Raw genomic sequence first — 16,609 nt, forward strand, 5'->3', positions numbered from 1 at the left:
ACCTAATTCTGAAAGTACAGCAACGAGCACTGGGGACCTTATCAGTTTAATAACATCTCTTTCTCTCCCTCTCTTTTTGTGTGTGTAAATAATTCTAATTGGTCAAATTTTCAGTATCCTTCCCACACTGAAACCTAGTGTAGTTGGGAATATGGTTAGAATAAGCAGAAGAGAAGAGGAGGTGGTATACAATATTCAAAGAAGGTCTTTCCACAACGTGACTGACAATGCCATGACAGGATCCCTACGTCGGCAACATAACAGCCTTTGTGGTCAGATCCAAGTATGAGTCCTGCATCTACAGCTGGCTTGCTGGGGATCCATGTGAACGTTACTTAACCTCTACAAGCCTCAGTTTCCTGAAATGGCTACAACACTTCACCTCCCAGAGTCATCTCATTCAATCCTTACTACAGCTTCACACTGATCATTATCCATAGTCTCAAATGGAAACTGAGAACATCTGAATCACTTACTCAAGGATACAGAGAAGTGACCAGACTGGGATCTGAAAGCCTATGTTCTTGATCACTGTGGAATATTGTTCCACAACAACAGATACCAAGCTCCTACCATAAGCCAGGTGTCAAGACACCTCATATCTAATCTGACAACAGCTGCAAGTTAGGTTTTACTGGTTTCATTTTACAGATGAAAAAAAGCCAGGAGATATTATCCTGCTTGTCCAAGGTCACACAGTTAATAAATGGCATAATCTGTATTTGATCATTCCAAGTCCGGTTCAAAAGTCTAACCCCTTGCTACCATACCACTGTCAGGACTTTTCCATGCCAATAACATTTCATGTTAATGTATTTCCCTGGGTATACAGACCAGTATTTCTCAATTAAATCACATTTTCCCACAATCATAAACCCACATGTAAACACTGACATGCAGTCAATACAAAATGAACTTGCAATACCTGATAGTCTGAGGTCATGATAAGTCCACCTGAGGTAGTGGTAGGAGGAACGACTCTCACTTTCTTCAGTGGAGGTCCCTGTGTGTGACTGCTGTCTTGATTCCCTGGGTGGCCAGTTCCATTCGTGTGGTTATTGCCCTGCTGCTGCTGCTGGTTCTTCTCAATTGGTTCAACAGAAAAAGTTCAGCTCAGAGGGAGAACAAAATACACCCACAACGGAAAACGTTATGGAGGCATTCACGAAACAAGAAGCTGCCAACAGTACTTTAATACTTACTTTGTCTCCTTTGTCATCAGGTTCTTCTTCCGTTAAAAATTCTCGTTTTGGGTAAGGGATTTGACAACCGGCAAAAACGCTGATCATAAGAAAAAGAGAAAAACCATTTCCGGTATACTAATCAATATTCCAAATGCTTCATTTAGGAAATTCTCATTTTAATCTTTTTAAGATGAACTTTGTCTCCGTATTTGCAAATATAAGCACCTTTCATGTAACTGACAAAACGAATCTTTTCTTTGTAACCAGTAGTACTACAGCAGGCTACTCGAGGACTCGAGGTGCATACAAATGATCAATAATCATCGAAGATGATTCAGCTGTCTTCTTTTATCCCAGCATTACTCTTCTATCACTCCAGCCAAAATACAGAGTCCAGCTGAAATATGTGTCACCATTCAAAGACAATTTTTGTTTTACCCTTCCTACTACATTTATTAATAAAACAAAAGATGGTATAGAGAACACATTTGGGAATGATATTTGCAATTTTGGAACATGAAACTGTAACTGCAGACAGTAAGGAGCTACAGCATGCATAACCAGCCTGTCACTGAATAGCTGGATCACTGCTGACACTAATGCAATCAGCATCTCATAAAGCCAGAGATGAACAGGAACGCCTCTTCACCGGAAAGCCCCAAATGACACTCTAATCAACAAAGCTCACTTTTGCTTGTCATAAAGGATTTCCTTGGGTTCCCATATAAAAGGAGGAGCCACTTAGAGTTGTCAACCAGAAGAAAGCATACTCCAAAAACTCCATCAAGTTGGTGAGTTAACTACGCCACTTACTCTGATGTAGGAAGTGGGTCTTCTAAGAAATAGGGATCCTGCATAGCCTGTTCTGAGGTAATTCGCTTTATTGGGTCCATGGTAAGCAACTTCTGAAGCTGAAATCACAAATCATAAAAACATGACTGTATTGCTTCTCACATTTATCTTTCAGCACATATGTGAAGGGGATATATATTTTTTGGTGAATAACATCACAATTTGGAAAATATTTATTCCCCCAAATTAACAACAAAACTCCTAGTTGTTAAATTTAATGTAGTAATTCACACTTCAGTCATTCCAGGATTCATAATCTCACTTGTTTTCCTCTTGCTTATGTTCTCTGACTAAACAAATGATACCCCCCCATTATCTAAATTGCTTTATCCAATTTAGAACAGGACCAAACTTCATGTAGTTTCTATGCTTTTTCTATTAAGATAAAACTGCTGTTACACAATACACTAACACATGTAGCGATTCATATTTAGATCCGTTAATTAAAACTGAATTAAATAAAAAAGTCAATCTCCCCACTACACCAGGCACATTTCAAGAGCCGAATGTGGCTGGTGGCTGTGCTGCTGCACCGTGCGGATCATCACAGAAAGTTGTACTGTGCGGTGCTGTTCTAGTCTAAATAAAAACGGTGATACACAACTTCTAAAGTACGGAGTTGTGTGGTGAGACTCTGAAAGTCGACTGCTCCCTTCAAATCCTGACTCAACATTTATCAGCTGCATGACATTGGGTAAGTTACTTAATATTTTTGTTACCTCATTTGTCAAATGGAGATTAAAAATTGTGCCTATTATCACAGGCTGGTTTCGGGATTAAATGAGTTAATATATGGAGAGCAATTATAATGGTGCCTAGCATAAAGAAAGTACTATGTAAGTGCTTGCTGCTGTTATTACTGCTATAAATGCCATGCTAATGTGAAGATTCAGTATTTTTTAGTTAAAACATAGGTCATTCAACTGGATTCTAATATGTGGTCTCTTAGTTTATACTCTGATCTAATGCAGTGGCTTTCAGACTTTAGGATGCATCAGAATCACCTGGAGAACTTCTTAAAATAGACTGCTGGGCCCTCCCACAGAGTTTCTGATTGGTAGATGTGAGTAGGAGCCCAAAGCCTGCACTTCCAACATGGCCCTACAGGATGCTATGCTGCTGGACTGAGACTGCACTTTGAAAACCAATGAACTGACAGACAGACACATTAAGACTTAAAAGAGAGGTCAGGCGTGGTGGCTCATACATGTAATCCCAGAAATTTGGGAGGTCAAGGTGGGCAGATCACCTGAGGTCAGGAGTTCAAGACCAGCCTGGTCAACATGGTGAAACCCCATCTCTACTAATAATACAAAAATTAGCTGGGTGTGGTGGCAGGCACCTGTAATCCCAGCTACTTGGGAGGCTGAGGCAGAATTGCTTGAACCTGGGAGGCAGAGGTTGCAGTGAGCCAAGATTATGCCACTGCACTCCAGCCTGGTGACAGAATGAAACTGTGTTTCAACAACAACAAAAAAGACTTAAAGAAAGATGACAAATTTTAGAGGATAAAAAGACACTTTTTTTTTTTTTTTTTTGAGAGTCTTGCTTTGTCACCAGGCTAGAGTGCAGTGGCACCTGCAACCTCCACCTCCTGGGTTCAAGCGATTCTCCTGCCTCAGCCTCCCGAGTAGCTGGGACTACAGGCACACGGCACCACACTCAGCTACTTTTTGTATTTTTAGGAGTTTCACCATGTTGGCCAGGATGGTCTCTATCTCCTGACTTTGTGATCCACCCACCCTGGCCTCCCAAAGTGCCGGGATTACAGGCGTGAGCTACCGCACCCAGCTGACACAATATATTTTAAGATGCAAATAAAATGCTAGAATGGTGAGATTAAAGTTTAATTTTAATGATCTGATATTTCAGAGAAAGCACAATTTTATTTTTAGGGTTGAAAGGAAAGGCCTGAATTTGCTATTTAAAATACCCGACAGTTTTAATGGAATTATAATAGGGCTTTCCTAAGGGACTACTCAAGGTTACCTCCAATTAAGATGGGTCACCCTCGTAAAAACAAGCACATAAGCTACAAGGAGGGTATATCTCTAGAGTTTTAGTGGTGATGGTAGGCAGAGTCATCTTAGACTATAATGAGTAGCAGGGAATCAAGGAGAAGAATAATTCCCCTAAGTCATGACTTCTAATCTTCCGCCACTATCATTATTTTATTAGAATCAGTAAGTCCATAATTTTGAAGGATCTAACTTAAACCTCTAATTTGGGTCCTACTGTAAGTAGATTATAATAAACCATTCTTTGGATAATACATTGTGTGCTAATATGACAGGTTAAGGATGACTTTTTAAATTGCTGTTATGATATAAAATGTGAACTGATATAATAGTAAGTAGAAAATACAGAAGGAGAAGCAGTAGAAAGAGAAGAAAAAGGAGAAACAAAAGTAGAAGAAATGTTTGCCAAGTGGCCTGGTTGCAATAAAGGAAAGTTTAACCTCTTCAAGGTGAAAGAATTCTCATTTAAGAACTTAGGAATAAGGATTAAAAGAATTTCAAGTCAAGCAAAATACAACCTGCTTCCCCAAACTCCCCTTTTATGTGTTATAATGTGTTATAAACCTTTTCTGAAAACATAAAACTGAAAAACATTTTTAATTATTATGCTGTAAAAATGGAAACTTTATTGTACACAAAGTTGGTAATGGCTGAATTTCATCACAAATTACCTTGTTAGTGCACGGATTCAATTAGATTCTAGGTTAAATCATTTTTCCATTACACACTGATAAATATGGCATCTATCACATTCTTCCAGAAAAATCAAATAGCACATATAATTGCTGAAGGACTGTTAACATTTAAGGTTATAAGAGGTATTTTGGAAGTTAAGAATTTTGTAAACAGTCTTTCAAAGAGCTGAAATACAAAACAATCTATGAATAGTGAGAAGTATTTTCTTCTTGATACTTCTCTGAAACTTTAAAAATTTTAAAGTGACAGATGAAAAACAATACATGTAATTTTATAAATGTTTTGACAGATTTGTTACCATCACTATCTTTAGAAAATCTAACATGACCAAACATTAGTCTGTCAAATCATGATATGAGTCTGGAAAAGCAAATATTTTATTGTCTTTACTGGTATGCACTAACAAGCTCTCTGCATTTACCATGAAAGCACTCTGCATGCTAGCTAAGTAACCATATAAATTGATCCAAAAAAGCCTGAGTTGGGCTAGTCAATTAAGGAAAAAATGCATTTCATTAATACTGTTTATCTAAAGCTTACCAAGTGGAATGCTTTACTATCTGGTTTAACTTTATGTTTTTCCATATACTTGATAAGGCTGCAGTTGGTATACCTGAAAGAGAAATACTATGAAATAGCTATATTAGACTTGAGGTTAATTTTACATTGGCTAAAGTCCTTCTGATAAGAATTATTTTGATCATAACTGATATACTATATATTGAAAAGAGCATGAGCATAAAAGGAGTAGAATTAAATCAGTTTTATATTTCATTCAATATCCACAATGGTCACTTTTGAAAGGATACCAATGATTAAATGTAAGACAATTTCATGAATAACAGTTACTAAACAGTTTTTTCTTAATATGAATTATATTTTAACAATTATTTTAAATAACATCTGGGTCAAAAGTTTAATTCAGCCTTACCAATAAGTGTAAAATACTTTTGTCATAGGTATATAAACGAAACTCTCCCAATCCCTGATTTTGCATTGTAAACAGGTGAAATATTCATTCTTCTCTGTTAAAAATTACTTAAAATTACTGTAACCTAGATTGGTAAGCAAGTGGCTATTAGCAAAGTGTATTTATTTAGACTCTTATTTATTCAGCTGTGATACTTCTAATGTCTAGCTTCCAAAAAGTAGTAAATATGGAAAGAAATGAATGTATTTTATATCCAAATCAGCTGCTAATATTAGTCACTTTTGTATATAATCATTTAAGCATCTTAAGAAATAAAGACTGTCATCATGAAAAATATTTATTAGCATAATCTTATTTTATTATGTTGAATATTCAGTCTTATACTGAGTATTCTGGTAAAGCAAAAATCAACAAGGGGTCTTTTTTTTTCCAACTTACGTATTTCTTCTGAAATCTTTCATTAATGTTGAATGTTCAGGCATCTTTTTTATATCTTCCCAATCTTTATCTGTGAAATACATTGATACATTTTTATGTTGCCTAAGTTCCTATTCGTGAGAATTTTTAAAAAGGTTATTACGACGTTCATTACACTTCCTATACGTTCAACCCCCATAAAAAAAAGCTCAGTCTTCAAATAAATGTTCAGCAACAGTAAACATCTTCAACTGTAAACATAATTCCTTATCCCTTGTATAACTTTAGATCTGTTTATCTTTTTAAATTTCAAACTGCAAACTTTCTGTATGTTTTACTATAAGCTGCTTCAGTTTCTGTCACTAGAGAAGAGTAAGTTATAAATATTTCTATTTATCTTATTAAATGTCCTATTTCTATTAGTAAAACTGCTTATTTTCCCTTTTCTACCAAATTTCTTGGTTGAATCAGCAATTAATTTATTCAATGAGAAATCTAAGATCTTCCCCTCAGTGGCTTTAAATTGTACTTCTTTTTATGATAGAGCCCTCCTTTTTTCACCTTATTAAATATATTTCTTTACATAAGCAATCAATGTAAGTGGTAATAACTATTTGCAGAATAGGGTAGGATATAATGAGTATATTAATAAGTGCATTGGTACCTTGGCTAGTCTCAGTAACGTTATCCAAAACAACCTCAGTTCCTAAATACGTTAAGTACAAAATGTTTCAGCTACTTTTGCTGGCATCAGAGTTGCTCAAATAATACGTGCTACATAATTTGTTTTCTCCATCACTGCCAATGGGTTTTCCTGAGAGTCTACTAGGTGCACAGGACTGTCAGGGGCAGCTTAATAGCACCTTTAGTATTTTTTTATTTTTTATTTTTTGAGACGGAGTTTTGCTCTTGTTAACAGCCCAGGCAGGAGTGCAATGGTGCGATCTCGGCTCACCCCAACCTCTGCCTCCCGGGTTCAAGCAATTCTTCTGCCTCAGCCTCCCAAGTAGTTGGGATTACAGGCATGCGCCACCATGCCCAGCTAATTTTGTATTTTTAGTAGAGACAGGGTTTCTCCATGTTGGTCAGGCTGTTCTCAAACTCCCAACCTCAGGTGATCTGCCCACCTCGGCCTCCCAAAACCTTTAGCTTTTAAATGGCCTTCAGAGGCTTGCTTTTCTTTGAACTTACTTGTAAAAATATTTGGTAACTATCTTCCAAAGACATCATATATTGGAAACTAAACATACACTTACACTCCTAAATGGAATTTTCTCCTTAACTATTTCCTTGCTCCAATTTCTCTATCTTATCGACTTCTCAAGCTAGAAATCTTAAGATAATCTTTTAGTTTTCCCTTGCTTACACACTTCCTATAAAACATTTCCATCTGCCCTTTTTTCTCCATCCTTATCACTCTCACTTTATGTCTGCAGCACTGCTACAGCTGGTTTCCGATTTCACTTACCTCTTTTTAACTGAGTTTTACCTACCACCACTTTACTAATCTTTCTAAAATGTAGCATAAATCATGTCTCTAGTACTGAAGAACTTATCATGGCTTCTCATTCTTTAGCTATCAAATCTAACCTCTGCTGCCTGCTTTCCAAGCTTCCTTATGAACCACCCGAACCTCTGAAACACACATGAAGAGTCGCTGATAGATGTCCTCACCACACACATTCCCTCACAGGAGCTGTGCCTTTCCCGTGGGCTCAGAAATGGTGGACACATTCAGAAGCAGGAAGAAAAGAGAATTCTTCTGTCTCTACTCAAACCACACCTACTTTGTAAACATTCTACATATAGCAGTACAATGTAAACTCCAAGAGGGCAGTAATCATGTCTGTTACATCACCGGTAACTTTTTACTTAAGACAGTGCCTGGCACATGGCAGGTACTTAATAAATATTCGCTGAATAAATAAAATTCCTATCACAACAGAGGTCTTCTTCAAACTGGTGACCAATTTTGGAGAAAGGCAGTATCTGTGTAGTTATTCTGCATTTATTGATAATTAACACCCTTACAAGGGAATGTAGAATTAAAAGTCTCAGGTATTATCTCTATTAGTCTTGAGTTTATAATGACCTGAGAAATATTCCTAATAAGAAACACTTTCTACTAAGTACTTGACTAGCCAAAATTTAGGTGTTTTAAACAAATTCTCATTATTCTGGACCTCTGAGCAGTTTCTGGTGATCACCGTTCTGTAGTATAACTAGGGATTGAGAGACAGTTGGAGAGATCTAATGCCAGGGATGGGATGCATGTAAACCATCTCTCTGTTGCAAAACAGCAGGCTAACTCACCACGGGGTACTACAACTCTCACTCACGTTGTGACTGTTCTTTTTTTTTTTTTTTTTTTTTTGAGACGGAGTCTTGCTCTGTCGCCCAAGCTGGAGTGCAGTGGCCGGATCTCGGCTCACTGCAAGCTCCACCTCCCGGGTTCACGCCATTCTCCTGCCTCAGCCTCCCGAGTAGCTGGGACTACAAGCGCCCGCCACCGCGCCCGGCTAGTTTTTTGTACTTTTTAGTAGAGACGGGGTTTCACCATGTTAGCCAGGATGGTCTCGATCTCCCGACCTTGTGATCCGCCCGCCTCGGCCTCCCAAAGTGCTGGGATTACAGGCTTGAGCCACTGCGCCCGGCCATGACTGTTCTAAGAGAAGACTTAAATGCTATTATTCAATATAATGTGATTCTGTATAGTGCCCTAAATAGAAATAAGGCTCAAAATTTATATTTGAATGCCAAATAGTGGCAGTATTATATGTGCTGCTAGAAAAAAATTTCTACTACTGAATTCATTTATAGTTTCCACTATAAATGAGCTAAGGTACCTTTTTAATACAGATACTGCAAATATTTTATCATTTCAAATATCAAACAACAAAACAAAAAAGCAAAACAAGATGAAACAAAAATACAGTCCTTAAATTCAGGAAAACCATAAATATTTTCATGCCAATATGTAAACTCTACAAATTTTGCTGTTTCTACAGATCTTTGATAAAGGCAAGTCAAAAAGCAAAGACTTGAGTAAGAGTAGCTTTATCAGCTAAAAATATATACCTCTCCAATGAAGACATCTAAATTCAAACAACAGTGATTTAAAAACAAAAACAAAAATGAATAATGTGTACCTGCAGGAAATCCCATTACATTGAATATTCTGTCCAGCTGGTCATGGTGATAAGGATTACTAGTTTTGATGTCCTCTTGTCGACAGTGAAATATTGGTTCTGACGTTAGTAGTTCTGCAAATATACACCCTATAGCCCAAATATCTTTAAAACAAAAAGGAAAAAAAAAAAAGAAAGAAAAAAAGGCAAGGAAAAAAGAAAAAGAAAGGTGGAAAATAAAGTGGTTCTTTCCAAAAGAAAATGCAATTTTATTTTCTTGGGGAGTGTCTTTTTTCTTTCTTTCCCTAATAACTCATATTAATTCCTAAGCAATTATAATTACTAAATACAACGAAACATTATTGTAAGTATATATTCCCATGCCATCCACCCCAATTTTTCATTTTGTATACCTCCATGTCACCCAAATGGTTTCACTCTAAGCCCAATTAAATGTACTGGCTGGATTTTGGTAAGTTTTCAATGTCCCAGATGATACCTTTTCTGTGAACTACAGTAAAGCTGCATATGGAGCATGGAACTACAACCAAAGAAAACCAAACAAAAACAAACGGAAAACCCAAACAGTATTTGAAATTGGGCACTCGCCTAACACAATCGGCATAAATTTTTGTGATAAAATATTTTTTATTTACTTGCTAATTTGCAAAGTCTAATAATTACCCTCTCATGTTAGCACTAATGAGTAAGGTGGTATTCTACCAAGAGACAATGCCCAACCTCAAAAACTCTAAGAACTAACAGCATTTCTACTTTAACAAAGTTTTCCTTTCAAAGTGGTTCTTGATGCCATAAGCAGTGTCAGATTTTGCAAATTTAAGTATTTAACACGTAGGACAGGAAACAAAAGCAAAATATTACTGTTAACATGGATTATAAATTCGGCTGGGTGTGGTGGCTCATGCCTGTAATCCCTGCACTTTGGGAGGCTGAGGCGGATGGATCATGAGGTCAGGAAATCAAGACCAGCCTGGCCAACATGGTTAAACCCCATCTCTACTAAAAATACAAAAATTAGCCGGGCATGGTGGCATGTGGCTATAGTCCCAGCTACTCGGGAGGCTGAGGCAGGAGAACTGCTTGAACCGGGAGGCAGAGGCTGCAGTGAGCCGAGATCACGCCACTGCACCCTAGCCTGGGCGACAAAGCAAGACTCTGTCTGAAAAAAAAAAAGCGGGGGATTATAAATTCAAATGAATTATTGACAAAAGCCAGGCAAATGGGTTTCTCTGTACACAACAAAGTGAATTCCCTTCATTCACAAGATACAGATTTACTTTCATTCATATTGACTCTGTACTCAAAAGAACTATTAGTAGAGGTAAGATCTATTTGCCAATTTAGAATTTAAAGCTGAAAATATTTCATTTCTACTCTTAACAAATCCTACACTAAGTACAATGGTGTGCATATAGCAGACCCTCAACATATGGTTTTTGACTGACCTAACCAATACCTGTGACAAATATAAATAACCAAAGGGGACAAATAACAATTACTATTTTATCAAAGCTGATTGTTCAGATATGTTAATAACTGTCACTTAAACAGGAAATAAGGAAAAAACCTAAAATGAGAATTCCTTAATTCCAAAACTAGAATAGAGATATTTAATTTAATATAAAATTACACACATTTACATTTCAAAGTAACAAGTTAATCATCTATTTACTTAAAGATTCACACTGACTGCAGCAAGCGATTTTAAAAAATGACATCATATTTACATATCAGACAACCAAGCCTAGCTAATACCACCATATGGAAAAGTCTCATCAAGAAACATAGGCTAACCTATTTTGTTTTTGGCATCAAAAGGTATATGGGGAAATTAATTATTTTGTGATTATTCTTTTTATATGGGTACCCCCTATAGATCTAACCTTTGATAATCAACAGCCACATAGGCAGCTAAGTAGGATCATAAAAAGATGATGGATGGCTTTGCATGTTTAAAATTCTACTTACAGCACACCCAATAAACACTGTAACAATTCATCTGGTTATTAAAAATTCCAAAGAAGAAAATAAAATATGTAAAGGAAGATGAAAGGTAAGTAGTTTAGCTATAATTAAAGCTGCACTGCTCTTAGCTGAGCATACTGGCATATGCCTGTAGTCCCAGCTACTCAGGAGGCTGAGGCGGGAGGATTGCTTGAGCCCAGGAGTTTGATTCCAGCCTGGACAACATAACAAGACCCCATTTCACAGGAAAAATGTACGCAAAGCTACACTGCTTTTGAAAGAAAAAGTCCGGTCATCAGGAAAAACAGTTTATTGAACCTTAACTCCCTCCCATCTAGTAACTCTTCTTTCTTTATATCTGCTATTCTCTCTCACCTTTATCCATCTTACCTTTCTTCCTTTCTTCAAAATCCTGATCCATACATTAATCATGAACTTTGAGTCCGCTAATCCAAGGCTATTATTTCAGATAAATTTCTAATTCTTGTAAATAAGTTTCTTTTTCCTACCTCGTCTTTTTTTTTTTCTCCAGATTGTGCCCAATTCATGGAAAGTCTCTTTAGTGTTCACCTGCCTGCCAAACTCCTTACAAAATGGCTTTCCCAATTAAAAACATATACATTTCATCTACTTCTCAAAATGTGTGATGCTCATAGGTAGTCACTGGGCTAAGCAGGCAAAAGAAACAGTAGGAATTGGCATGCTATACAGACCAAATTTGGGAGGAGAAAAAGAATTTGCTCAATAATATTTGAATCAACAAGTGTAGTAATAGTAAGCTTCTTGTTTTGACAAAAGGGAAGAGATTCTCATTTTCTGTATTTAAATGTATATTTCCCACTTAGCAGAATGCCTCACATTTAGTGACTATTCAGCTATTTGAGGACAAACACCTGAGCTTAAAAGCCCACACTTTAGTAAGACTTTTTTTTTTTTGAGACGGAGTCTCACTCTGTAGCCCAGGCTGGAGTGCAGTGGCGCGATCTCGGCTCACTGCAAGCTCCGCCTCCCGGGTTCACACCATTCTCCCACCTCCGCCTCCTAAGTAGCTGGGACTACAGGTGCCCGCCACCACGCCTGGCTAAGTTTTTTGTATTTTTGGTACAGACGAGGTTTCACCATGGTCTTGATCTCCTGACCTCGTGATCCACCTGTCTCCGCCTCCCAAAGTGCTGGGATTACAGGCGTGAGCCACCGCGACCGGCAGTAAGACTTTTAAGACTACTTTAGTGGCACTGAATTAGAGATTGATACCCCTTTTTTAGCCTTCTCCCCAAAGTAAACCAGACAAAAAAAAATAAAAAACAAAACGCTCAAAAGTGAATTAAACTTTGTTCCTGGGATTACAATATTTACTAACCTATTATTTCCTCTCTTTGGTTTAGTGAGTCAGCTTGCAGTTCTGCACAGCAGAATAAACGACCACAGCACTACAATCTGTTTGTAGTAGAGGGGGAACATGTGAGTTTGATGTGTTCTGATCATATTTTTTTCCCTATGCTTTTGCTCCTTCTTAGTAGCTTCAGTAAGATTTAACCCCTCTGCTAAATGGAATGTATTCACCAATTATTTACATGTTCAACTAGAAAGGCTCTTCTATCACCTGCTCACAATTCAACTATCAAACAGGGAAGTCAAAATGCTGGGGAAGTTCTTGTTAAGCAGCTTTAATGGTGGTGTGAGAAATTTGTTGAGCATTTTACTCAATCTTTAGGCTACCTTTGCAGGAGACAGGAGGAATGTGGTTGTGTGGTAGAGGCTGGTATTAAGGAAAAGGTTTCATTTTGTAATTCCTTATTCTTATTTTTATTTTATTTTTACTTTTTATGAGACGGAGTCTAGCTCTGTCGCCAGCCTGAAGTGCATTAGTGTGATCTCCGCTCACTGCAATGTCCGCCTCCCGGGTTCAAGCAATTCTTCTGCTTCAGCCTCCTGAGCAGCTAGGATTACAGGCACCTGCCACCATGCCTGGCTAATTTTTGAATTTTTAGTAGAGATGGGGTTTCACCATGTTGGTGAGAGTGGTCTCAAACTCCTGACCTCAAGTGATCTGCCCGCCTCGGCCTCCCGAAGTGTTGGGATTACAGGTGTGAGCCACTGCACCCGACCTTATTTTGAAAAACTTAAATTAAAAATGGTTTGTGTATACTATAAATTTTGAATCAATGTTTCAATAGAAGAAAGTGTTGTCCAAGATTGATCTTGGGCAAGCAGGTGTACACCAGACGAGGGTGTGGGCTGGGATCACCAGTGCTGAGAAAATGGCACTGACCTTGGTTTCAATCATTTGCACCCAAGTCAGTTCCCTCTGTAACTTCCCAGCCTCAGAGGGAAGTTTTTATGTAAAAGCTTAAAACTCTTTGGCTGGGTGCGGTGGCTCACACCTGTAATCCCAGCACTTTGGAAGGCCGAGGCAGGTGGATCACTTGAGGTCAGGAGTTCAAGACCAGCCTGGGCAATGTGGCAAAACCCTGTCTCTACTAAAAATACAAAAATTAGCTGGGCGTGGTGGTACAAGCCTATAATCCCAGCTACTCGGGAGGCTGAAGCAGAATTGCTTGAACCTGGGAGGCGGAGGCTGCAGTGAGCCAAGATTGCACCACTGCACTCCAGCCTGGGTGACAGAGCGAGACTCTGTCTCTAAATAAATCAATAAAAGCATAGAACTTTTGAGTGCAGGGAGATTTAATCGATGACTCAGGCTAAATTCTCATTTTCAGAAACTGAGGCTAAAGCACTAAATGCATAAACACACCCCCAGAATGACAGAACTAAGACGACAACTTGGGCTGGTAGTCTTTGTTACTTCTATTGTTCAAGGATGACTAAATTATTGTATGCATATATTCATACTGTCTTCTCAACTGGACTGTACATCTCTCAGGGTAAGGCCCATAATCTGAATTCACACTTGGTCCTCCTAAGTTTTAAAAAGTTTACACAGTAGTTACCCAGTAAATGCTTATGTTGGTGAGGAGGAGGAGGGAGGAAAATATGAAAAAGGCCTTCTCTCTCCCAAATCATACAGCCATTGGGACAAAAGAATCTAGCTTCCTAAGGGCTAGTAGTTTAGATTTGTGGCACACACCCTGCATTAGAACTGCTAAACTGCAGAATATCCTAGTGAATAAAAGGTTATATAAATCTTAATGCTTCCAGTAAGACATAAGCTTCTCAGGAAAAATAAGAAGTTAATAAACAATGAGCCAGAGTCACAAGTTTCTGCGATAGTATCACTTTCTTATTTGTATAGTTTGTTAATACGCTTTACCGAAAGTAACACTGCTTTTAAATATTCATTTTCTAAGTGGAAAAAATCGCTGTGTATCATATTAGTTTATATATGTCCTTAAATGCATTTAGAGTACACTTGCAAAAAAGATACTCAAATATGTACTTAGGTAATAACATGTGTTCCAAAATAGGACTAGATAAATAATCCTTATTTTTCCTTTTAACTGACTTAAAAAACTAAATATTGTATTAATAATTTTGTATTTATAGAAAAGTTACGAAGATAGTACAGAGAATTCCCATAGCTAACAGATTTATTTTTCTGTAAAATAAAATGTGATCTTAAAGCATGTATGAAGATTAATGAACATAAAGATTTTTGGAAATGACATACTGGATTCAAGATTAATATGGAGGAAAGAGCACAAACATTGCTCCTTTTCCCTTCCTGAATCTACATTTAGTTGACAGCAAAGTAATAAAAGTGCAAAAGCACAGCAACAAGAACAGGAGGAGACTGTCAGAGACAAGATCCATTCAAGTATCCAACAAAGAAAACTGAGTTCTCACTACATACTATATAGGCACTGGTTTGCAATGGTGAACAGTGAGGTGAGGTGTATTTGTTTTAGTGGAGTTTAGATACCCTTTGAGTCAATGAAGACAATAAGGTAAAAGAAAGTGTGAAGGGGGAAGTAGGGTGCTATTTTAGACTATGTGATCCAGGAAGTTCTCTCTGAAGAGGTACTATTTTTACTAAGGTCTGAATGTAAAGAAGAAACTGGCCATGTGGAGACCTAGAAGATGGAAGGCAGACAAGACAGTTCAGAGAAGGTCTCAGGACACAGTGCTGTCGTTGGGTAGGAAGCAGATTTTCCCCTATAATGCTGTCAAGATTTTGTTCTTGGGAATACCAGCTACAAAGTCTGTATTTGAACAGGAGGAGCTGATCCTCCTCCCTACTCTCTGTCATCACCCTGGGGCTGCCAGGTACACACAGCATGGGCCAGAAGCTGGAGGACTCTTCCCTGAAGACTTCGGCCTTGGAGGAAAGACCTGCACCTTCTGGCATTTAGAGGTTACCCAGGCAATGGTGGCTCTCTGCTGATCACCCTAAAGTTCTCACTCTTTAAGTCCCATGATTTATACAAAGTTCTCAAGCAGTTTTAGTAACCTGATTTTTAAATACCAAGAGACACTCAAGGGTCACCAAACAGTTGAAGAACGCTTGCGACATGGAAGGGAGAGATCCAAACATGCAATGAAAAGAGTGACTATAAAGAAAACACAGATAATTATTCTGGGAATACTGCAAAGTACAAACAAATCAGCAATGTTGTCACTGTCTTCACAGATATTAGGCTTTTCTTTCTATTAAAAATACAAGATACTATGAAAAAGTAATAATCAGAGAACAAGAAGAGGTTTTTAGAAATGGATATGACAAAGGCAGAAAAACATGAGAAAAAAGTAGTATAAAGGATTAATCCAAGAAATTCAACATCTGACGACAATGAGTTGAGGAAAGAGAGAAACAGAAAACGCTGAGGAGGAAATCAAAGGACCACACAAGAGCATTTCCCACAGATACAGGATATGAAGTTCAGGTTGAGTGTGCCCACCAAGTGGTCAGCATATCACTGTGAAATACAAGGGTGAGAAATTCTATTTGTTTCCAGAAACAAAAGAAAACCCAGGTGATCTACCAATGACTAGGAACAAGACTGGCAGGGACTTCATTAGCAATACTGACGCTAGAAGGCAATAGAGGAGTGTCATCCAAGTTCTGAGAGAAAATTCTTTTGTACCTAGAATTGTAAACCCGGGCAAGCTAGCAAGTATGATACCGGCATTTTTCAGAAATACAAGAACTAGAAAATTTACCTCTAAGATACAGTTCCAAAGGAATTTACATGAGAACATACTGTAGCAAAATAAGAAATGAAATCCAGAAAGCAACAGATCTAACCCAGAGGAATAAAAAAGGGAAAAGGCAGGATGAAATGGTAGAATATGCCTGGAGACCAACCAATCCAAACTAGAAAACTTCAGGATGCAGTTACCCAGTAAAGGAGAAGTGTGTTTGATATCATCCTGGAGGATACAGAACAAGTTAAGGAAACCATAAAGACACAAAATAAAGAAAAGAAGAAAGGTAAAGCA

At 37.8% G+C, this 16,609-nt stretch overlaps 1 protein-coding gene across 4 annotated transcripts in view; it reads right to left on the reverse strand.

The window, feature by feature from the left end:
* The window catches only part of CDK8 (cyclin-dependent kinase 8), a 152,070-nt gene that overhangs the window by 4,030 nt on the left and 131,431 nt on the right, over positions 1-16,609 (reverse strand). For 2 of the 4 annotated variants that reach the window (XM_011958522.1, XM_011958531.1), the window contains 6 exons: positions 9,248-9,391; positions 6,120-6,189; positions 5,291-5,363; positions 1,998-2,095; positions 1,203-1,281; positions 926-1,084 (listed from right to left, as the gene is read on the reverse strand). In XM_011958522.1, coding sequence (XP_011813912.1) covers positions 926-1,084; positions 1,203-1,281; positions 1,998-2,095; positions 5,291-5,363; positions 6,120-6,189; positions 9,248-9,391 — 623 coding nt within the window. The remainder of the gene's footprint in view (positions 1-925; positions 1,085-1,202; positions 1,282-1,997; positions 2,096-5,290; positions 5,364-6,119; positions 6,190-9,247; positions 9,392-16,609) is intronic. The other 2 variants (XM_011958543.1, XM_011958551.1) reach the window with 2 other exon arrangements.

This window comes from Colobus angolensis, unplaced genomic scaffold, assembly GCF_000951035.1.
Source record: "Colobus angolensis palliatus isolate OR3802 unplaced genomic scaffold, Cang.pa_1.0 Scaffold113, whole genome shotgun sequence".
Lineage (NCBI taxonomy): Eukaryota > Metazoa > Chordata > Mammalia > Primates > Cercopithecidae > Colobus > Colobus angolensis.